Source organism: Sinocyclocheilus anshuiensis, unplaced genomic scaffold (genome assembly GCF_001515605.1).
Source record: "Sinocyclocheilus anshuiensis isolate Anshui unplaced genomic scaffold, SAMN03320099.WGS_v1.1 scaffold1544, whole genome shotgun sequence".
NCBI lineage: Eukaryota > Metazoa > Chordata > Actinopteri > Cypriniformes > Cyprinidae > Sinocyclocheilus > Sinocyclocheilus anshuiensis.
In genome coordinates, this window is record NW_015555802.1 from 230,525 (window position 1) to 255,904 (window position 25,380).

At 40.1% G+C, this 25,380-nt stretch overlaps 1 protein-coding gene across 1 annotated transcript in view; it reads left to right on the plus strand.

Moving 5' to 3' along the window:
• LOC107674939 (kinesin heavy chain-like) overlaps positions 1–25,380 on the plus strand; it is a 75,954-nt gene that overhangs the window by 25,294 nt on the left and 25,280 nt on the right. Inside the window, exons 6-15 of the mRNA XM_016469101.1 lie at positions 3,181–3,236; positions 3,339–3,426; positions 4,023–4,141; positions 4,575–4,679; positions 4,780–4,928; positions 13,518–13,666; positions 15,187–15,413; positions 17,399–17,608; positions 17,706–17,852; positions 17,942–18,107. Coding sequence (XP_016324587.1) covers positions 3,181–3,236; positions 3,339–3,426; positions 4,023–4,141; positions 4,575–4,679; positions 4,780–4,928; positions 13,518–13,666; positions 15,187–15,413; positions 17,399–17,608; positions 17,706–17,852; positions 17,942–18,107 — 1,416 coding nt within the window. The remainder of the gene's footprint in view (positions 1–3,180; positions 3,237–3,338; positions 3,427–4,022; positions 4,142–4,574; positions 4,680–4,779; positions 4,929–13,517; positions 13,667–15,186; positions 15,414–17,398; positions 17,609–17,705; positions 17,853–17,941; positions 18,108–25,380) is intronic.

A 25,380-nucleotide genomic window follows, 5' to 3' on the forward strand; every position in this document is an offset into this window, starting at 1 on the left:
AGAATAGAAAAGGGTCCTGTTCAAACTATTGGTATAAAATTAGAAGCACACAATTCCCTAGAATATAATTATATGCTTAAACATTAAGATTTGTACTCATGGAAATTACTAAAGTAGTCAAACCTGTTCATTAGAAGGGGGTGTCCCAATACATTTGGCAATATAGTGTACAAACCAACCTAGCTATTCAAAATCCTTTGTCTGCAATTTAATAATACCAAAGTCCTTTTAAGACAAGTCATGTCACTCGGCGGCCATCTTTTAAATGCCTCTCGGCAAGTGCAACTCCTATCTCTTTGAATGGGGAAACATCAAATTCTCCAAAACTGTTCACTAAGCTAACGATTAAATTTCATATTTGAAATCACCAAAGAAATCTGACAACAACTGTCTCATAAATGTTGTTTCTTATGCTCAAAGAGCATTAACCATTGGCTCTTTGCTTTGGAAGGTGGGACTTACTTTACAAGAGCCAACACAACCTTTTTTGAACCCAAGAAAGTGCAGGAGGCAAGTAGAAGGTTGTGAATTTCCTACCTTAGCCATGGTGATGTTGATAACTTGCGTAGTACGTCGCCTGCGAGCCGAAGCGGTCAACTTTGCAGAGTCAACCACACTGACTGTTTCTATAGCAACCGGGACGCTTCTAATTGGCTCTTTCATTCAGAAGGTTCTTTCATTCCTGCGATTGAGTGGCCATATTGAGCGTTGCAGTTTTCCCCATTCAAAACTATACGAGGGACACGTCTTGGGTATTCTATAGTCTTTGATAATACTGACCTATTAGCCTTCTTTTGCTATTGCTTTTGAGCATTAGGTATCAGTAACATAATTCATTCAGAACCTGTTCTATGGACATATACTTTCTGTACCACACTATTCTGCTGATATGGAATGAGTTTGACTACTTAATCAGTTATATTAATAGAACTGCTTCACTGGGGCAAACAAACAAAAAAATCCTAAAATAATAAATAGGATACCCCATAGCAGCATTTCCAGAAGTATCCAACATTTCTCAATCATGATCTTACTCAGCTAAATGTAACTATTAGCTTAACAGCTGTATTCCTTGATTGCTAGCTACCTATGCACATACAGCATACAATGTTAAAATGTTCTACATTATGAACCTTAACCCAAAAACCTTTAGGTTCATACACTGTAGATAATTGTGACCCTGCCTGTGGAAACCCAGCTAAAGTATTTTTTTTAAACAGTGGATGAGTAATTCACTCATTGATTTGCTTAATAAAAGCCTCCCAACACACTGGATAGCTGGCCAATCAGAGCACACCTCGCTTTTCAGACCGATGAGCTTTGTAAAAATCGACGCGTTTCAGAAAGACGGGGCATATAGGAGAAACAATAATGTACAGTATGTGGAAAATAATGTGTTTTTTAACCTTAAACCGCATAAACACATTTCATTACACCAAATACACAAAATAATGTTCTTTTTAGCAACATCATATGACCCCTTTAAGATTTGTACTCATGGAAATTACTAAAGTAGTCAAACCTGTTCATTAGAAGGGGGTGTCCCAATACATTTGGCAATATAGTGTACAAACCAACCTAGCTATTCAAAATCCTTTGTCTGCAATTTAATAATACCAAAGTCCTTTTAAGACAAGTCATGTCACTCGGCGGCCATCTTTTAAATGCCTCTCGGCAAGTGCAACTCCTATCTCTTTGAATGGGGAAACATCAAATTCTCCAAAACTGTTCACTAAGCTAACGATTAAATTTCATATTTGAAATCACCAAAGACATCTGACAACAACTGTGTCATAAATGTTGTTACTTTTGCTCTAATAGCATTATAAAAAGCTTATTTTTCAGGCTAGATCAGCCAGTGCGCATGCGCAGTCCTGAGCGCACGTCTCAGAGCGCTGACTGTTTCTATAGCAACCGGGACGCTTCTAATTGGCTCTTTCATTCAGAAGGTTCTTTCATTCCTGCGATTGAGTGGCCATATTGAGCGTTGCAGTTTTCCCCATTCAAAACTATACGAGGGACACGTCTTGGGTATTCTATAGTCTTTGATAATACTGACCTATTAGCCTACTTTTGCTATTGCTTTTGAGCATTAGGTATCAGTAACATAATTCATTCAGAACCTGTTCTATGGACATATACTTTCTGTACCACACCATTCTGCTGATATGGAATGAGTTTGACTACTTAATCAGTTATATTAATAGAACTGCTTCACTGGGGCAAACAAACAAAAAAATCCTAAAATAATAAATAGGATACCCCATAGCAGCATTTCCAGAAGTATCCAACATTTCTCAATCATGATCTTACTCAGCTAAATGTAACTATTAGCTTAACAGCTGTATTCCTTGATTGCTAGCTACCTATGCACATACAGCATACAATGTTAAAATGTTCTACATTATGAACCTTAACCCAAAAACCTTTAGCTTCATACACTATAGATAATTGTGACCCTGCCTGTGGAAACCCAGCTAAAGTATTTTTTTTTAAACAGTGGATGAGTAATTCACTCCTTGATTTGCTTAATAAAAGCCTCCTTTGAGATCGTTTTGACCGACATGTTTATTGTGTATTATTTTCAACGTGTTTATTGCTAAGTTTAGTGTGGCAAAATAGAAGCGCAGCTGTAATTTGCGTGCAGTGTATCTGGTTGCCATGACAACCTTGCTTCCTGCTGTTGCTCTATGTAATCAGAGTGTGAATTTGTCGATTTTCTATAGCAAAACTAAAATGTGTTTAAAAGTGCGACTGACCAAATCGTCCGGCTCAGTTTTGAATTGAATTGTTGAATTGGTGGTTGTTGGGTTTTAAAATGTTTGAGAAGTGACATACTGTAATCTGGTGACTGACTGGTGTGCTGCATTTGTCAGTGCGGTGTGAAGTGCCCTTAAGACATGCTGCTGCACAGATAGGCATGTATAAAATTCCTGAAGCAAATCTATAATGTGGAGCTGGAGGAGGTGGAGGGTTTCAAGGGAACTCTGATAGTAGGCTGCAGGACCAGACACTGCACACCACACATCACTGCACCAGACTATTTAAATGCTGGCCAATCAGATTTTGCCACATACTAAATAAAGTGATTGTTATCAGATTGCATGTAAAGGACTTATCAGCCTACAGTATCTGGAGTTCCATTAATTAATTATTCATTTGTGCTTCTTTCCTCTTTAGTCACAAAGACCAATCTGTGCGTGCATGAAGATGAGAACCACGTCCCTTATGTAAAGGTGATATTTCACATCCACCAGCCACCCATATTGTGATAATACTGTATGCGTGATAACTATATATTATCATAATAAAACAGAATTATTCTTGCTGTGTGTCAGGGCTGCACTGAACGGTTTGTGTCCAGTCCTGAGGAAATCACTAATATCATTAATGAAGGAAAGTCCAAACGGCATGTTGCTGGCACCAGTGAGTGCTTTTAGCATTTTCAAATTTACTGTCATTTACTCACATCAGTTCATGTTATTTATTTATTTTATTTAAAAATGGAAGTATGCTAACCAGTAGCTTCTCTTAAAGACAACCTCATCTTAGTTTGACAATTCAGTCACCTTACTAAAGCACAGATCAATGGTGATCTTACAGGTAGTGCTTAACATGTGTGTCATCATGCTGGACTGCCAACTTTTCAGGTCAACTTGGAGCAACAATTCACACAGGGCTTGGGGTGGGGGGTTAGATTTATTTATTTTTTTTCAATTTAAAACAATCTTCAAAACCCATTATAATAAAGTTCACATTCAGCTGTGCTTTTAATATAGTGTGTTGTATATAGTAATATTGTGATGTTTGTCTTTTTTCCCCAGTAAGTTTTTTTGTGTGCATTCATTTTCACAATAAATAAGAAAATTACTAGTTAAAATATTCAGAATCAATATTTTTATGTGAGGATCAGTATATAGCCTATATCACCCATGACACCAACCTTAGTCTAAGCAGCAAATGAGAAGATCTTGCCTTAGTTGTGTGGATGAGCAGTAAATGAGATTTTGTTCTGTTGCCAGATATGAATGAGTACAGCTCTCGCAGCCATAGCATTTTCCAGATCGTCATTTCGCAGGAGCATGGGGAGCATAAACTCTCTGGGAAACTCTGCCTGGTGGATCTGGCTGGCAGTGAGAAGGTCTTTTGTGTTTTTGTTGTCATATTAAAAACGAACAAACAATCAAACAAGCACATCATTCTAGAAGCTCTCCTATAAAATGCATGCAGCACTCTTTCTTTCTTTTTTTTTTTCCCTCAAGACACTTTTAAATTAAATATTATATAATTTGTGTTCTTTTTTTAATTAATTTTATATTGTTTGCAATTTCTGCAGTTCTGATATCAAAATCTAGTCCACATATAAATGAAACCCCTATTTGTTTGATTTTTAAGTAAAGTAGTTTTTACAAAAATTAACTAAATATTAATTTAACATTGTTGCATGACTAATTGTTAAATATAGTTTACGGTGTACTGAATTAATATGCAATATTAAATGATAATAATTAAAGTCGGCTAAAAAGCAATTAGGGAAAATCAAACATATTTATGAAGCTTGCTTTCATTTGTAGGTCAGTAAGACAGGTGCAGTTGGAAATGTTCTGGATGAAGCTAAAAACATTAATAAGTCTCTGTCTGCTCTCTGCAATGTTGTCTCTGCTCTCACTGGACAAACTGTAAGTGCACAGACACAAATATACACATGCTTATACAAACATAAATATGCATTTTTGTTACACTGATATTTTTTATTTATTTTTTTGTGTGTTTGAGCAGAAAACTCACATACCGTACCGTGACAGTAAGCTGACCAGAGTTCTACAGTATTGTCTGGGAGGAAACTGCCGGACAACCATATTAATCTGCTGCTCCCCCAGCAGCCTCAACAAAAGCGAGACCATGTACACTCTCAAGTTTGGACAGCGGTACCTCCACCACATACTAATTCCATTCCTATTTTCATATCACAAAGTTTCTACTGTGTCGTAACAGTATTGTACAGTTAAAATGTATTGCAACAAAAGGTCCAAAAACTATATTCTGACACACACAAAGAATGAAAACTCTGGATCAAACTGTAATCTTCATAGTTTTTCACGCTAATTTCAGAAATATGATCTCACCACTGAAAGTTACATTTTACCAAACAATCTGATGGCTTTATTACCATTATGCAAATAAAACATTATCTAACCTACGCAATTAAATGATAAATTTTAACCTATTGATTAAAGTGAAATCAGTAAGCTTTATTTAATTCAACGTTATAAACACAATCAATAGTCACATTAAAAATATAATAGATGGTATAAAGAGATAATCTACCCGTAAATATATATGAAAACAGTTATACAAAATAACTATAATTGCACTATATTTGAATGCCCTGAAAAAAATACTGTAGACCTTAGTTCTGTGTAGGGCTGTGTATTGGCAAGAATCTGGCGATACGATACGTATCACGATACAGGGGTTGCGATATGATACATTGCGATACACACCACCATATGCAAACCTTAGCAATAAATAAATAAATATATAAATAAATATTGTTTACCCTGTTGAAAAAAACAGCATATGCTGGTTAGGTATGTTTTGAAGCCGGACCAGCTTAGGACCAGCACATGACCAGCTAAGGACTTGTAGGCCTATTTTATATTATGGACTTTATGTAACATTTATTCATGATAAACTTCAATTGAATCGCACGTAATACAGTCCGGTAGCCAAGGCCTATGGCTATTAAAATAATTTAATAATGCAATAATTTCTATAATAAATAATATAATAACTTCTTAATTCAAAATAAAATATTAATGAATTAATCTCTGATAATCCCGGGTTGCTATGGTCACGCAGGTTTGTTTACACATTAAACTCGTGACCACGAGAAAAATATGTTGTTCCCTCAACATAAGAAGTCGTGGCCACAAGAAATGGATGTAGTTCCCTCAACATAGCATCTCGAGGTATCTCGACGACATGATATCACGTTCCCACGAGTTAATATGACGTTCCCACAAATTAATATCTCATGGCCACGACATATTATCACGTTCCCACGAGTTATGTCGTCCCTGCTGAAAAAAAAAACAGCTTAAACCAGCCTGACCAGCTAAAAAAGTGGTCAAAACACCTCTAAAACCAGCCTGATAAACCAGCTATGACCAGGCTGGGAGACCAGCTAAAACCAGCCTGACCAGCTTAGGCTGGTTTTAGATGTTGTTTTCAGCAGGGGTGGCCACAACAAAACTAAGTGAACCGACCATGTCAGCTCCCGGGCACCGCATTTTAGTTAAATGTATATGTATAAAATGTATTTTATAAAAAGAAAATATATATTTTTAGACCCTGCTTTAAAGGTTCACAGTTTAAGTTTACAATTGTGACATACAATGTCATAACATTTTGATCTGAACAAAAAATTACATCTGCTTAATATCAATGCAAAATATAGTTCTTGCAGGATTCCTAAAGAACACAAAACAATTGTAAAACAATAAAATAAATACAGATGTTAAACATTCTCAGAACCTTTCAACTTGGATTTCACAGGTTTTTCAATTTGTATTTATGCTCTGCGTGGAATCACCGAGACCACGACGCGAGCACTGCCCCAACTGCACAAAACGCCCCCACCACGAGAGAAAGCTGCAGCCACGCGGCCGCGGCGACCCTACCGCCCACCGCGCCCCGTGCGAAGGCTCTTCACACGGGACTAGTGATGGGAAGTTAGATTCTTTTCCGCGAACCGGTTCTTTCGGACAGTTCGTTTCAATGAACCGGTTGGCGAGGGGGGCGTGGTTCAGCGAGGTCTGCAGCGGGAGAGAGAGTTGGGAGACAAGCGATGAGTAAGTGGGTCAAATGCAAATGACGAACACCTGTGTCTGGTTCCAGTAATTGGCGTGGAGAGACTGAACCGGTATGGCAAGCCGTTTTAACATTTAATCAATAAACTGCACTAATATCTAATTTAACGTTACTAGTACTTATTTTTTTAGATACTAGTATCTTTTCCATTAAGTACTTGTGCTTATTCTTTAGGTACTAGTGTTTTTTGTAAAGTTACTAGTACTTATTCATTAGATACTAGTACTTATTTATTAGCTACTAGTACTTATTCATTAGGTACTAGTGCTTTTTTATTGGGTACTAGTACTTATTCATTAGATACTAGTACTTATTTATTAGCTACTAGTACTTATTCATTAGGTACTAGTGCTTTTTTATTGGGTACTAGTACTTATTCATTAGATACTAGTACTTATTTATTAGCTACTAGTACTTATTCATTAGCTACTAGTACTTATTGATTAAATACTAGTACTTATTTATTAGATACTAGGATTTATTAATTAAATACTAGTACTTATTCAATAGATACTAGTACTTATTTCAATAGTGACTAGTAACTATTATATTGTTACTAGTAACAAAATTTCAATTTTTGCCATTGACTTCTATGGGGATCCATCATTGAGATATCAACTATTCAGTTTTGATTAGTATGTATTCCTCTAGTGACTAGAACTTAATTTTTATGTACTAGTAGTTATTCATTAGGTACTAGTGCTTATTTATTAGAAACTAGTACTCATTCATTAGATAATAGTACCTATTAAATAGATACTAGTACTTATTCATTAGGTACTAGTGCTTATTTATTAGAAACTAGTACTCATTCATTAGATAATAGTACCTATTAAATAGATACTAGTACTTATTCATTAGGTACTAGTGCTTATTTATTAGAAATGAGTACTCATTCATTAGATAATAGTACCTATTAAATATATACTAGTACTTATTCAATAGATACTAGTACACATTTATTAGAGACTAGTACTAGAACGAAATGTTACTAGTATGATTTTTTATTTTACTAGTAAATGTTTTTATTGAACTCTACTGTAGCCATTTGGACTAGTTATAACATAAGACAACTAAAAAAGCTTCTAGTGAAAAGATACTTAAAAAGCTACTAAAATATACTAGTGTCTAAAAAATAAGTACTAGTACCTAATGAATAACTACTAGTATCTAATAAATGTGTACTAGTATCTATTAAGTACAAGTATCTATTTAATTGGTACTAGTATCTAATGAATGAGTACTAATTTCTAATAAATAAGTACTAGTACCTAATGAATAACTACTAGTATCTATTAAATAGGTACTAGTATCTAATGAATAAGTACCAGTATCTAAAAAATAAGTACTAGTACCTAATGAATAACTACTAGTATCTATTAAATAGGTACTAGTATCTAATGAATAAGTACCAGTATCTAAAAAATAAGTACTAGTATTTAATGAATGCTTACTAGTGTAACGAGGCGACAGGGACGATAGACGAGTTGATCCATCTGCAAAGCTTTACTCATAGAACGTGGTCAAAACAGGCTTGGGTCAGACAATGGCAACAGGTATATTGAGGGCAAGACACAAGAGTAATTCGATAAACAGGCGTAGGTAGATTAACGGTGAACATAATCCAAAAGGGCTTGACAAGAGGGGTAATCAAATCACATGAGCAATAATCCAGGCGAGGTGCGAACACAGTCCGAAACAGCAAGGCAAAGGGTTAATCCAAGATACACAGGCAGAAGATCAGAACAGGATAAAACAGGCAAGGCAAGACTTAGACTAGACTATGGAAACTAGAACTAGAACTAAAACAAGGACAGGGAACTGTAAAGTAGCTACGTTAAACAGCATCAACGCTTAAACAATACTCGGCAGTTTGAACAGGATCTGAGTGGGTGTTATATAGGCAATAATTACTAGTCAGAAATTAAAAGATGATGTCAAAAACAGAATAACTACGACTCCCTGTTCATTTGGTGATATCTTCAACCTCATAAATAACTAGTGAGAATGTATTTGGAGATATCTTCATTTAAACAGATCATCAGTCATTGTTTATTTTCTTCATGTTTAATCAGTAAAACGTCTAGTAAAACGTCTATCTGCATGTTATTCAGCTACTAGGCTACATCTACAGCGAAAGCTGAATTACCTGGAATGTCATCAGTGAGTCTCACTTGTGGAGTTTCTGCGCGAGGGCACCCTCTGGCGTTGAGTATGAATGAAAAAGAAATTACATTAATTGAGTACTCATTATTGCTCACAAAACCCTAATTTGAGTTAAGCAAAAGTAATTTTCCTTAATTTGTTTAATGTTTTTATTTAGAAATTATAACCATAATCATTATTAGTTTTATTGATATATAAAAACAACATTTTTGGCCAAATTGTGCGGCCCTACAAGTACAGCAAACCTGGTGTTTGTTTTTAAATTTATTAATAATTGCCCTGTACAGAACAATTCAGTGTCTGCAGCACCAGTGTGCCCTGTACAGAACATTATTGTAAAAACATTCAGTGTCTGCAGCACCAGTGTGCCCTGTACACAATATTAATGTAAAAACATTCAGTGTCTGTAGCTCCAGTGTGCCCTGTACAGAACATTATTTTAAAAACATCCAGTGTCTGCAGCACCAGTGTGCCCTGTACAGAACATTAATGTAAAAACATTCAGTGTCTGTAGCACCAGTGTGCCCTGTATAGAACATTAATGTATCTGCAGCACCAGTGTGCCCTGTACAGTCTGCAGCACCAGTGTGCCCTGTACAGAACATTAATGTAAAAACATTCAGTGTCTGTAGCACCAGTGCTATTGTAACACCCCTGTGGACTGTTTGTTGTGGTTTCTTCCCCTTGTGTTGGTTTAGCCGTCTAATCATTAGTTAATTACCCTCATTGAGTTCACCTGTCTGCCCCTCGTTATCTGCCCTATAAGTTCCTGTCTCTTGTATTCTAGTGTCACGGTCGGTTATTGTGAATGTTACCCTGAGTGTGTATGTCTCGTCTGCCTTGTTGTCGCTACATTAAATGTCCTTATTTGAATCCTTGTCGTCCTCATCATCCTGCCTGCCTCCACACACCTTGACCGTGACAGCTATATGCAAAAAAAGTTAATATACAGCCCTGGTATGATATTTATTGTTTTTACTGGAGGAAAAATGTCATGTTCAGCAGCTTCACGCTGAATCACGCATGCGCAGTATCATCTGCTCATCGTTTCTCAAATCGGACGTGTCCGAAAGGAACAGTTCTCGTTTCAGTGTACTGGTGATCCGAAAACTGTTGCAACCGGTTTTTGACTCGAGAACGAGAACCGCTCAAACGGGCACGCTGCAGGCACGTTAAGTATATCAGCTGCTCTGCTCGTGCTCATCATCGGTTCTATTTAATACAAACTCAATTTGTGAATGTGTCATCATTACACTATAACTACAGTAGTACAAATATTTCATAAATCATCCCTTGCTCCTATTAAACAGAGTCTTAATTATTATGGTCCAACATCCCTGACCGAGATCATAAAAACCCCTTCAGCCTATAACCTAACAGAATCATCAACTGAACAAACATAAACATAAGTTTCAATATGTTTTATACTGTCACACTTTCTGATGTTCAGCAAAATACTTGAATAACATGCTTTTCGTCCTCTTGAAATTACACGCATGCGCAGTATCATCAGCTCATCGGTTCTCAAATTGGACGTGTCCGAAAGAAACCGGTTCTCAGTCGAGTGAACCGGTGATCCGAAAACCGATGCAACCGGTTCTTGACTCGAGAACGAGAACCGTTCTAACCGGCACACTGCACGCGCGTTCAGTATATCAGCTGCTCTACTCGTGCTCATCATCGGTTCTATTTAACACACTCAATTTGTGAATGTGTCATCATCTATAATTACTGTACAGGTATTTCATTAATCTTATTAAGGTCCTTAACACACATACATTCATCTTTTAAAAATAAATGAGTAATGCTTTAATTTGCTCCATCAGTTGTTTCAAAAACTGTAATGCAGTCGAGCAAACACATCCTCATACAGTGACAGTAATTCATAATCATAATTTTCAATATGATTTGTATCATCACACTTTCTGATGTTCAGCAAAATACTTGAATAACATGCTTTTTTTTGTATTCTTTAAAAATTACACGCACGCGCAGTATCATCAGCTCATCGCTTCTCAAATCGGACATGTCTGAAAGAAACCGGTTCTCAGTTGAGTGAACCGGTGATCCGAAAACCGATGCAACCGGTTCTTGACTCGAGAACGAGAACCGCAAGCAGTCGGCGTGTACATTCGCTGCGCTCATGCTCAGTCCAGCTTCTCTGCTCGTGCACATCCCATCATCGGTTCTCTTTTCACAGCAGTTCAGTCAATGTCCTGTTAGGAGTAACTGAATAACTCGAGATATTGGTTTATTTCGCGTCAGAGGGAGAGTCAGGCACGTTTATAAACCGAATAACTCAAGTAAAAATTACACGCACGCGCAGTATCATCAGCTCATCGGTTCTCAAATCGGACATGTCTGAAAGAAACCGGTTCTCAGTCGAGTGAACCGGTGATCCGAAAACCGATGCAACCGGTTCTTGACTCGAGAACGAGAACCGCAAGCAGTCGGCGTGTACATTCGCTGCACTCATGCTCAGTCCAGCTTCTCTGCTCGTGCACATCCCATCATCGGTTCTCTTTTCACAGCAGTTCAGTCAATGTCCTGTTAGGAGTAACTGAATAACTCGAGATATTGGTTTATTTCGCGTCAGAGGGAGAGTCAGGCACGTTTATAAACCGAATAACTCAAGTAACTTGTGGATTGGTGCGTACTGGAGACGCGAACCGTTGCAAACGATTCAGTTCGATTTAGTGAACTGGTTCGATTGGTTCACTAAGAAGATCCAGTTAAATAGAACGATTCGTTCGCGAACCGGAATGGCGCCACCCGCGCCGCGGTCCCGGGGTGGACGGTACCACAAAAGCCCAAATGACGCAACACTTCAGCTTTGTACACCGAAACTGGAACAATCTTTTCATCCTCCATTACTGGCAGCAAATTATATTAACACTAACGATAGTGGCGTTGTAACGGGGCTGATGAGAGGCGTGCGGATCCATGTGCAAGCTTTTATTCACAAGAGAAGTGGTCAAACACAGGCAGGGTCGAACAACAGCAAACAGGTATGGCACAGGCAAGACAAAGAATATTCCTTGGGCTAGCGTGGGTCTACGATCAGCGAACAGAATCCAGAGGGCTTGACAAGAGGGGTAATCCAATAAACACAGGCAGAAGGTCAGGAAACAGACAACAAGGCAACACGGAAAGACTAGACTAAGACTAAAACAAAAAAATGGGAAAAGGAATGACTCAGTGATGTAGCTATTGCTAGAGGAGAGATAAATGCTAAACAAAACTAGAGACTAAACAGAAACACGGAATGGCTCGGTAAAGCAGCTAACACTTAGGGAGTGTTAAACGCAGAACAATACACGGCGATCTGAACAGGAACTGAGAGAGTGTTAAATAGAGTGTGCAATGGCTCTCAGGTGAGCGTGTGATTAGTGACGGCTGTGTGATCAGTGAATTCAGCTGTGTAAGTGCAATGGATGATGGGAACTGTAGTCCGGAGTGACATGTAACAGTCTGTGTAGTGTGAGAGTCAATGTAATGGTAGAATGACTTCTAGTGGCAATCGGCCAGAAGGCCACGGACCGGATTCGTGACAGGCGTGCACTAATGCTAGTATTTCCTGTCACTGTTTAAGTTCAGAGATGAAGACTGCTATCTAGTGGTCGGGATATGAACTCAAAACTGCCATGAATCTTGTATGATTTTTGTATTATTTTAATATCGATATTCCAGTTTTGAGAATCGATACAGTATTGCCAAACAAAATATCGCAATACTCACGTATCACGTAACAAAATACTGCCTCAGAGCCACTTTGATGTTGCCATGCTACTCAGCACATGGCTTGTTTTCAGTCAGCTATGCTTGAGAAGCAGTATGTAATGTGTTAAACGCAGAATGTAAGAAAAACTGATTGCAATTTAATATGTAAAAAATATATAATAAAGTAATTAACCACTTTCATATTCATGAAATGGATTTAATTTCAGTATTGCAATGTCATCTTTTATCTGTGTTGCTACCTTGGACACATCACCTCCAAAATGCTGTTAACATTCAGAAATTACTGTGAAGGAGGCTTTTTTTTTTTCTTCAAATATACTGTTTAGTCGACTTTTTCTTCATCTGCACGGATGAAGAAAAACTTGTTTGTTTCATTGTTTGTCCCTGGTTTCACAACACTGACAACACAATTTTTCGACATATTTTTTTCTAAACGTGTGGAATAGAACTGCTACTTCCTTCAGATCTTTGTAACTGGTTATAACTGTTTAACAGCAGATTTCTTTCATCAAATCACTGTTGTCTTTTACGTGCTCATATTAATAAATTTGATTGTTCAGGGGTGCATTTCCCATAACCATTGTTACCTAACTATGGTCATTAGTTCCATTGAACTCTATTGCTAAACGTCGGAACTTGTGACCATAGTTGCTTTTGGGAAACGCACCCTAGGTCGTGAAACTCTAAATAGAAACATGTTGTCAAAAGAGACTGAGACCTCTCTGTGTGTGCTGCAGTGCAAAGAGAATAAAAAATACAGCCTTTATTAACCACAAGATGACGTCTAATGAGTGGCAAAGGAAATATGAGAAAGAGAAGGAGAAGAACAATATTTTGGAGAACAAAATCCAGACACTGGAGATGGAGCGGAGAAACTGGCACAATGGTGAGGCTCATACACAGACTTCATGCATTCTGATGAATCTATACTTTGGTGGTGTAATTCCTCCCAGATTGTTGTGAGCATTCTAAAGTTAAATGGACTGGCTTACTGTTTCATGGATTTTATAGACAAGAACACAACCCTCAAGTCTCCAAAAACTTTCCAGAAACTCACTCTCCAGAAACTTCTCTCTCTCTCTCTCTCTCTCTCTCTCTCTCTCTCTCTCTCTTATTTTTTTTCCTCAAGAGGCAAGATAGGGTAAAAAAAATATCTAGCTAACAATTAGCATGCAGCACCAACCTCAGCCACCAGGTGCCACTATCACTAAGCCTGAAATTCCCTTTCAAAGAAGAACTGCTGCATCATTGTTCATGCTATGGAAACGCTAATACCCATTGTGCCATACTAAACGATGCCCGCTCACTGTGTTGTGCCACCAAGTGAGCCAGGCTGTAGACAGTGCACCAATGATCATGTGCTTAGGGAGCCAGAGTTGCGGGTCCACAGCTCCATACCGTCCATATACAATTGTCAGCCTAAGCATTGCTGGGCAGTCCAACCAAGGGGAGCCTAAATTAAGCATTCTGTTCCTAGGGCCTAGAAGAGGCCTCAGGTGAGAGCAGCACTCTCTCAACTGTCTGCTCTACACTGAAGTCTCCCAGAGAGTGACAGTGAAGGTACACTCGGGGTCAACAAGAGTGGGGTGACTGCCAGCACCCTGCGCTCTCAGTTCACCACACCAAATGAGAGCAACTAATTTCCACTAAGCACAGAGAGTGGCCACTTTAACAGGCAAGCCAGCCGAGGGGAGTATGAATTTAAGTAGAAGAGGCCACAGGAGAAAACATCACTGTCTCATCCGTCCACTCTCCCTAACAAAGGTGCTTTTGTTAAACCAGTAAGTGTGTAAATACTTACTATCTTGACCAGAGGGGGGCCCAAAAAGAAAGGGGCCCTCTTATTAAAAGACCTTCACCACAGGCCCCAGGGGAAATGCTTTACCTGATAAACAGGTCTCCTAGGGGACATGAGCTGCCAAACATCCAATAGACTACTACCTATGGAGTACACCAGAGGGTACACTGAAGAACCAGGGCACTGCAGAACCTCTCTCAACTACCCCCTAAGTGTATCTGGTTTATCTGCCCAGTTCTAATATGTTCAGGCTAATTGTTTCAAATGTTTCCCCCTAGTCAGAGAGGACCAGTTATCTCTATCTGAATCTAACCACCCTAGAAGTCCAAAAATATTCAGATCTTCTTTGGGGGAGAGTGCTTCACATCTCAGAAGAAGAAACAAATATCTCTCTCTCCCCTCTTTTTAAATAAACATATATAAATATATATACTTCCAATATAACAACCTATTGTAACCCAACACCCCTACTCTAACGGAGGTGTGAGGGGAGAAGGGGAGGGTTGGGGAATGGAAAAATAAGTGGGGCTTCAGGGCTTTGGCTTATGCTGTTGCTTATCCATTATTACATCCCTAAGGTCGTTTCTAACCCAACTCCTCTGAGGCAGGAACAAACAGTCCTGAATGCAAAATTGGGGAGTCCAGGAGAAAGGCTCTGTTCTTCTCCTTTAGCACAGACAGGTTAAGCCACAAATGCTGCTCCGTGGCAACCATGGCAGCAAGTGAGTGGCCGATGGAGCAGACCGCCTGCTTGGTGGCGTGGAGGGCAAAATCTGTGGTGTGGTCTCTGGGACAGTCTCTCACCTCTGTCGTGGTCCCTCAACAGGTCAGCTTGGTAGGCTGGGAGCACACCCATGGTGTGCAAAGCCCCACAAGGCTGGCCCACCGCAACATACGCCCACAAGCTTAGATGTTATCCTTCCATGAGGATGCCACACCAGGGGAGAGGTGATTTGCAAGTGCTTCTTCCACCTGGGGTATGCTTATGCACCCATGCTCAGCCAACCCCTGAGGAGGATTGCTCTGTACATCCACCTCAACCCATCACATCTAGATTCTCAAAGTTATGGCGTGCCAACAGCATGCTCAGTAGAGCTAATAAGCTAACAAGCAAGACTGGAAAAAGGGCTAGGCCCATCTCAAGCTCCTTGGCAAGCTCTACCTGCAAGCCCCACAATCAGAGTCAGCGAGCCGCCTCGGCAGCAGTGGGACCCAAACCGCGGGCTGCAGTCGCCTGGCTCCCATCCCTCTTAAAAAGAGCCAGGCGGGAGTGTAGCTTCCTCACTTTGAACATGTCACAGTGAGCACAGCCAGCTTACTCCAGAGCTGACCAAGCATTCTTTACTCTGAGAGAGAATGGAGGAATTCCCATAGCATCAACAATGACGCAGCATTAAAGTTCCACTTCAAAAGGGTATTAATGCTAACACTGCTTACTCTTTTGATTTTTCCTTCAATAATACACTGAACAAAATTATAAACGCAACACTTTTGTTTTTGCCCCCATTTTTCATGAGCTGAAATCAAAGATCTAAGACTTTTTCTATGTACACAAAAGGCCTATTTCTCTCAAATAATGTTCACGAATCTGACTAAATCTGTGTTAGTGAGCACTTTTCCTTTGCCGAGATAATCCATCCACCTCACAGGTGTGGCATATCAAGATGCTGATTAGACAGCATGATTATTGCACAGGTGTGCCTTAGGCTGGCCACAATAAAAGGCCACTCTAAAATGTGCAGTTTTACTGTATTGGGGGGTCCGGGGGGGTGAACAATATTTGAGAGAAATAGGCCTTTTGTGTACATATAAAAAGTCTTAGATCTTTGATTTCAGCTCATGAAAAATGGGGGCAAAAACAAAAGTGTTGCATTTATAATTTTGTTCAGTGTACATTTACAAAAAAGTTTAGCAAATTGTAATCAAGACAAAATCAGTTTACATATATTTCAAATGTCATTTGTTGTCATGTATAAAAACTGGAGTTATTTTAGTTGTATATTGCGCTTTTTTGAATTGTTAGACCTACGTTAGAGCAGTGGCTCCCAACCACATTCCTGGAGTACCCCCAACATTGCACATTTTGCATGTCTCCTTCATCTGACACACCCATTTCAGGTCTTGTAGTCTCTATTAATGTGCTGATGAGTTGAATCAGGTCTGTTTGATTAAGGGGACATGCAAAGTGTGCAGTGTTGGGGGTACTCCAGGAACATGGTTTGGAAGCACTGTGCTAGAGTGCTTCCCAAACTTGTCCTGGATGATTCCCACTACTGCACATTTTGGATGTTTCCCTTTTTGGACACACCCAATTTAGGCTGTGTCTGAAATTGCCCCCTATACCCTTAAACAGGGTACTATTTGAGGTGACAGCCATTTGTAGTGGCGTTCGAAACCATAGTGGACGTTATCGAGTGCACTCATTCAATCCCATAATGCACCTCAATACAATGAGTGTACAACTGATGTACACTCAACGGCTAGTGAATACCCACAATGCACCCACACTCAGTGTCCAAATTGGCTTACTTGGTTTCATTCGCTTTTATTGAATTGATTGATTATTGATATTTTGTTGCTTTTAAAGATTTACTGACAGACATCTTTTTTTTTTTAATAGGAAAGATGGCAATGGGTGGCAATGATGAAGAAACTCAGCACAATGGGAGCTCATGTGTAATCTATATATCTATAGCATTGTCTTGTTTAACTTTAACTTTTGCTAGCTAATATTAATCACTGTTATTCACCCACATATCATATGCTATAATGTGTGTGTGTGTGTGTGTGTATGTGCAGGTGTGTGTATTTGTGTTGCAGTTGTTGGAGTCCATGTTGGGTAACAGTGATACAATGCTGACACAACTGGGCCACCTGCAGACTGAGAGTGAGAGTACCAAAACTGAAGTGCAGAAATTTCTGCAGGCACTAGAGGAACTGATGGTCAGCTATGACCAGAAAAATCAGAATGGGGAGGAAAACAGCCTCATCAATAACAAACAGCTCACTGAGCAGCTTAGAAATAAGATGGTGATGCATGTTATGTTATCATAAAACAAAGTAATAGATGCAGTGAATAATGTGTGTTTGCCAACACAGAATGTTTTACATCTGTATTTCTTTTTAGGCAAGTCTGATGGACCTGGAGGTGGAGTTTGCTCAAATTCATGAAGTGATCTCACAACAGAGAAAGCACATTTCTGACATGTTGAACAGGCAGATGAAGGACCTCAACAAGTTCAACACCATTCTCGTCAATGGAGAAATCACTCTAGTAAGCCAAGAGAATTATCTGAGGTTATTTAAGCAATGAGGATATTGTCAACATGATTTTAGTGTGATACTTTTTTTAAAAATAATCAGATGGAGGAGATGAGTGGTGTGATTGAGAAGTTGACTGTGGTGCAACAGAACAATCATAAGATAGAGTCAGAGGTTAAGTCAATGGTAGAGCACTGCGGACAGCAGGAGAACATGCAGTTGGAGTGTAATAACAACATGGAGGAAACCAGACAAAATCTGCCCTCCTGCTCGATGCCGGATGCCATCTCACAAGAGGTAGATCACTGAACTCATTACATTACTTCATATAGCCCCTGTGCTCTTTTAATATTCTGAAGTTACAAAATATCAATGAAAATTGCAGAAATATTTCTGCCAAATACCTTGCAACAAGTATTTAATTTAGGCCTGGGATTAGAATAAAATTTGATTACAATTAATCTCAATATTTAAATTATCTGATAATTTTCTGTCAGTCTCAAAATATGCGACCAGATTGGTCAGCACAAACCCTCCTTTGCCATTAAAAAACTACTGGCAGGATTTACTAAAGACACGCAGTAAATCATTAGTGATGAAAAGGCATGGACATTTTTATTTTTTATTCTGAACAGTTCTTAATTAATCTCAAAGTAAAGGGCTAACAGTTACTTAGCTATATATTTAAATTCTTCAACTGTGAGTCTGTTTTACTCTTCATGCTGCATTAATTGATGTTTGGTATTGCTCTAAAGCTGTATGGACTTTCTTTTTTAGAACACAAAAAGAAATTAGAAGAGGTCGTGAAATGCATTTTTTTATAATGTTTCCTGAGACTTTTACATCTAAAAACTTCATAATTTAGAAGTACAGTAATTGGGCTTTTTAGGGCTTGACAGTAGGACTGCCTGATGACCAGAGGCCATTGTGAAAGATGCTTGGGAGAGCTGATGGAATTGTCTCTGGTCCCATTAGGTCAGTGCTGCATTGTCACTTAAGTTTATCATTTCTTGCCAGTTTAGACATTCAAGTGATTTTAAACTATTTAAGTGCAAGAAGACACAAAAGAGAACTCTATTTGGTACTCATGCACTGTCTGAGATTGTTTTCTGTGCTAAGTTTAATTTTCCTATCTGCTGGAGTTATGTCATGACGACATTAGGGGTCTTCCTTGGGAGCTCCAATCACCTCTGAGTAGTAAAAAACAGGCCAATGAACATTGGCGAGTGGAATTTGCATGCCCAACCACTCCCCCGTACATACGGGTATATAAGGAGGTGGCGTGCATCCACTCATTCAGATTTTCGCTTCGGAGCCGAGTATTGTTTATTACTGCAATACAAAGCCATTCACCTCGAATGTCTTTCTGGGTTGGTGTGACGGCACAACAGCGGTGTCCCCCTTTATTGAGCAGTGATTCCCCTGGGTGCTTCAATTAACAAAAGAGCAGTTTTCTTAAAAGAGCAAATCGCGGACGATCTGTGTCTTTTTAAAGACGCCATTCCGTCCGTGTCCTTTTGGTTGCAGTCATTTTCTGTTCTCTGATGACGGTCACGATCGCTGTCTTCCTTGTCTGAGCATACAGCACACTGAAGATGCGTTCGTGTATGGTTTATGCCCGCACTGCGAGCACATGACCATGGCAACGCTGCGATCGCGTCTCTCCTTTCTGAGGAAAGGACGAGACCCCTCTGTCACTACCCGTCCCGGTTTCTCTGCTTCAAACGGGATCGCCGGCTAGTGCTCTGGGAGATCTGAGAGTTACAGTGAGAGCAAATCCACTGGGCCAGTCCCCACGGACCTCTCACTCCTCATGCAGTGCTTGTGCCGTGCAGCTTCCAGGTGATTCTGCTGGGCCATCTCATGACGATCCCAACATTTCATTCAGAGCTCCGCCAGAGGATCAGATTCAGCGGGGCTGCCCCCCTCGGGTGTTGTGGCTTCCACCAAATCAGACCCAGAGCTGACGGCTATGCTTGCTTGGGCAGCCGTGAGCTTCAGGCTGGAGGTGAACACACTGCCCAGCCCTGAGCGCTCACGGCTGGATGATTGGTTTCTCAGCGTGGGGTGCGGCTCACAACTGCGTTCTGCCCCGGTTCCTTTCTTCCCGGAGGTGCATGAGGATGTCACAAAGTCGTGGAAGACCCCTTTTACGGCCAGAAGCCACTCGTTGACTTCCTCCGTCCTCACTACCCTCAGAGGTGGGGCGGCTAGGGGGTATGGAAACCCAGAGATGACGGGAGCTGCTCTTTTCCAGGAGATGGCGGGAACAGCGCCACTCCTTTCCCCGGCGGAGGGCCGGGCGGAGAATCTTGTTTCCTTTTCATTCTGTTCCACATTTTGTTCTGTACCCACATTTTCAGTAAAAGAGCAGTTTCCTCTTCCTCCGTGTTATATGGCTCGTGGGTTGACAGCGTGGGTTCTTCACTCTAACCCACGATGCCCCCTATTACCAGTGGCCAAGAGACCATGGTTCGAGAACGCGGAGACGCCTCACACGTCTCTAGCCAGACTTCCGGAATCCTGTCAGTGTGGCATCCTGTCTGCCAGGTCTGTCCCAGGATGCTTTGCCTTCTTGACCGACCAGCAGGGTTCCCCACTGCTGCACCAACGCGGGTATGTCGATTGTCCCTTTGGTGCCACTTGCACGGAGCTTGGGGGCGTGACTAGCGCTACCCAACCTGTCCTGCTGACTCATTCGGATGATTCGACTCATCTACGCGATTCAGTTCACCAGGCGACTCCACAGGTTCAGCGGCGTTCTCGAGACTTTGGTGGCAGTCCGAGATCCCCTGTCCTGTGCGAAGAGATTGCTGTGCTACTGGCGAAGGATGCAATCGAGCCTGTCCCTCCAGCCGAGAAGAAGCAGGGGTTCTACAGCCCTTACTACATCGTGCCCAAGAAAACTGATGGCCTCCAACCAATCCTGGATCAGTGAGTCTTGAAGCGGGCCCTTCACAAGCCTCCGTTCAAGATGTTGACACAGAAGCGCATCCTAAGATGCATCCAACCCCAGGATTGGTTTGCAGCAGTCGACTTGAAGGACGCGTACTTTCACGTCTCGATTCTTCCTCGACACAGACCGTTCCTCCTCTTCGCGCTGTCCCTGTCCCTCCGTGTCTTTACCAAAGTCGTGGAGAGCACCCTTGCCGCCTTACGGGAAGTGGGCATCAACTACCTCGATGACTGGCTCATCATTGCCCAGTCGTGAGAACAGTTGTGCGATCACAGGAACTTGGTGCTCCGGCACCTCAGCCAGTTGGGGCTTCGGGTCAACTGGGAAAAGAGCAAGCTCTGCCCCCTCGCCGAGAATCTCTTTTCTCGGTATGGAGTTGGACTTGGTCGACATGACGGTGCGTCTCACCAACGAACGCGCCCAGTCAGTTCTGAACTGCCTGAGTTCCTTCAGAGGCAGGACGGTGGTAACTAGGATTTACACAAGCTTCAGTCTGGATCCAGAACACCTGAGAAGAGATGATGCCAACCCCTCAGAGGACCTCAGATGATGCCAACCCTGAAACCACATACAGAACTACCAAATTTTGCTATAAGTTTGATTGCAGTGCTCTACCAACAGAAGAGGAGGTGCAACCAAAAATCAAAAAACATATGAGCTGAGCATAGGTGCAACACTCACTCTTCAAAATTCAAGCTTTATTAATAAAACAACATGACGTTTTGGCCGTCCAAGGCCTTCATCAGATAACAAGGGTAACAATCTCACACAGTTATGTGCAGTCTGATAATCACCAACAGGTGTGCAACTCCACTAATTCTACTGATTGAGAGGTAGTTCCTAATAAGATTAGGGAGAGAAAAAAAGAGAAAAATACAAGTTCAAGATCACACTTTAAAAAAAAAAAAAAAAAAAGATAATCAAAAGATACAAGCTTAGCATAAGTATCCATATAAAGAAAAAGTACTTTTCTCAAAATGAACTATAATCAATTTCTTGATTCAAACCTCTGGGAAACAATGTGTTTAAAGTAAAATTCCAAAAGGTTTTTCTGGATTTGCGCTTCACATCAATATCTCCTCCCTGACCTGCTGAATGGATTTGTTCAATGCCAAAGTAAAAAAACTCACAAATAGAATGTGAATGCTCTTTAAAATGTTGTGCTACAGGGTTACTATCTTCCCCATGTCTAATGGCACTACGATGTTCACAAATGCGGGTTCTCAATTATCTTGATGTTTCACCCACATACAACAATCCACATGGACAACGTATAGCATAAATAACGTTACATGAATTACAGTTGATGACACTTTTTATACATATATTTTTACCTGTTCTAGGATGTGAAAAATATTTTAACCTTTTAGTGAACTGGCACTGAGTGCAATTTCCACATTTATAGTTACCCGGAGGAATTATAAATGGTGGAGGCTTTGAGGGATTTTTGCATACATGAGCCTTAACCAAAACGTTCTTCAGATTCTTTGCTCTGCGAAATTAAATCAATGGGGGATGTTTAAAAGTTTTAGAAAGATCTGGGTCTGACTGTAAAACATACGAATGTTTCTTTATAATATTACGAAATGCTGAAACTTGAGGCGTATAAGTGGTGATAAACAGAAACATTTCTTTCAATATTTCGAGTTGTATTAGCAGGAGTCAATAATTGTTCCATTTGAATTGTTTTTAATTTATCCTCTGCAGAGTCAAACCAACTATCTCTGTAGCCCTTTTCTTTAAATTTTTCCCACATTTCACTTTTTCTTGTCTCAAATAAATGATCTGTAGAACAAATACGCTTAATTCTATGCAACTGACTCACAGGTAGAGCTTTCTTGAGAGATGGTGGGTGACAGCTGTGAGCATGTAAAAAAATATTCCTATCTGTTTTTTTCCTAAAGATATCTGTACTCAGGGATTGTCCTAACTTAGTGATACGGACATCCAAAAAATCCAAAGTTTCCTCACTAAATGACATTGTAAACTTAAGGTGATCTGTTAAAGAATCCAGGTACTGGTGAAAGAACTTAAGAGATCCTAAATCTCCCTGAAAAGTACAAAGATGTCTTCAATGTAACGCTTGTACAACAATATTTGATGAAAAAAAGGGTTTTTACACTGAACAAAATTATAAACGCAACACTTTTGTTTTTGCCCCCATTTTTCATGAGCTGAACTCAAAGATCTAAGACTTTTTCTATGTACACAAAAGGCCTATTTCTCTCAAATATTGTTCACAAATCTGTCTAAATCTGTGTTAGTGAGCACTTCTCCTTTGCCAAGATAATCCATCCACCTCAAAGGTGTGGCATATCAGGATGCTGATTAGACAGCATGATTATTGCACAGGTGTGCCTTAGGCTGGCCACAATAAAAGGCCACTCTAAAATGTGCAGTTTTATCACACATGTGAGGTGGATGGATTATCTCGGCAAAGGAGAAGTGCTCACTAACACAGATTTAGACAGATTTGTGAACAATATTTGAGAGAAATAGGCCTTTTGTGTACATAGAAAAATTCTTAGATCTTGGAGTTCAGCTCATGAAAAATGGGGGTACAAACAAAAGTGTTGCGTTTATAATTTAGTTCAGTGTAGAACTTGAAAATTTTCAACAAACCCAAGATGTAAATTTGCATAATTATGAGCCATTCGAGTGCCCATAGCTGTCCCACATCGCTTTAAGAAAAAGTCATTATCAAACCTGAAGTAATTCTTGGTCAGGACAAGTCTCATCAGGGTAGCTAAGAAACATGATGGAGGGTTCTTATTAGATCTCAAGTCAAGGAATGCATACAATGTTCAATGCCAACATCATGTGGAATAACATTGTACAAAGACTGAACATCAAATGATACTAACAAACATTGATCTGGTATAACAGTCTTATCTAAAAGTCTCAGGAAATCTCCAGTGTCCTTTAAAAAGGAAGGAAGCGTTGTAACTAAAGGTTTAAAATAGTAGTCCACATACTGGGAAATCTTTTCTGTGACACTACCAATTCCTGAAAATCTAGCGTAGCGTCAGTTCTGGCAGGTCACGTTAGTCAAGCTCGCATCAGCTGACTCTCAGCTGATCCCCATCAACCCATGGGAATACGACACCTATCTAAGTATTCATATATAAGGTCCCACAGTAGTATCAGCAGTTTTCACATTGCTCAATAGCTAATTAAATGGCGAATTCGGCAGGCAAAACCATCTCTACATTATTGTCATGAACTCCACAAGTTATGTGACTGACTCAAGTCAGATGGGAACTTCATCCCCAAGAAGGATATAAAGAGATCAAGCAGCCACTTCACAGCGGCTATGTTTCACTCTCTCGAATGTCTTCACAAGCTAAAAAATAACAGTGCGACTACCTAAAAATGCTTTTACTGATATATAAACGCAGATTTGTGAGCATTGGAATTGAATTGTTACAATAAGCATGTAACACACATCGTGCTTGTCATCACAGAATCTAACCAATGAGAATAAAGTGTGTCGTCATCAAGGCTTTTGCAGTGTAAGTTAGTAAGTGCTCGCGACTCTTCAGCTGTGCCCACGACTTTCCTCTGGGAGCTTGGCTGTTTTCAGAGAGAATCGCAAGCTGTATCTTTCTTTTATAAATCTGATAAAACTGAAGACTCTTCGGAGATGTGAATGATGCAATACTACAATTATAGGTATTCAAGATAACATGAGATTGGCCAAAACTGTGTGTGTTATGCCCCCTTTAACGTAGGGAATCATTTCTGCTGCGGCGCAGCTCCAAGAGAAATTGGTAAACGGTCATTGTTCAGTTGAAATCGTCTGCATCCGGAAACCTCAGAAAATCAGCTAATGACGTCGCAGGCAGCGTTTGTTCATGAAGGTAACTCATATCGGACATGCTTCTGAGGCAGCTTAATTGTTCAATGATCTACAACAAATTGAACGAGCTTGGTGATAACTAAGCAAATATTCAATGATTTATTTGTTAAACCATCACAGGATAGAACACACAGGATTGTTGGGTATCAAGGCAGCAAAGGATACATCTATTCTGCCTTTTAATATCGACCAGATGAGGTATCTCAGGAGGCAGGAAATTAAGCTAACTTTGGATTCGACGTGTCTCGATGCCTTCCTACCTTGAAATGTGTCCTCCGAAGGCAGCATTTTCCAGTTTCATATGCAGCCGTCAGTTCAGCGTTGATTCTGTTCCTGTATCAGACACGCTTGTTCTGTGTAGTCGTATTGGAAACATGCTTGTTCTTAAGCTTGGTTGTTATTGTTAACATGCTTGGTTGGTATTGGGAACATGCTTGTTAAGTTATAGTTGTATTGTCGGGAATACGTTTGTCCCAGAGCTATCTGGTTGTTATTGGAACATGCTTGTTCTAAAAGCTGTAGTCATATTGGGAACATGCTTGTTTTTAAGCTGTCTAGTCGCATTGGGAATATGCTTGTTCTTAAGCTACCTGGTCGTTATTGGGAACATGCTTGTTCTTAAGTTATAGCTATATTGTTGGGAACACGCTTGTCCCAGAGCTATCTGGTTGTTATTCGGAACATGCTTGTTCTGAAAGCTGTAGTTGTATTGGGAACATGCTTGTT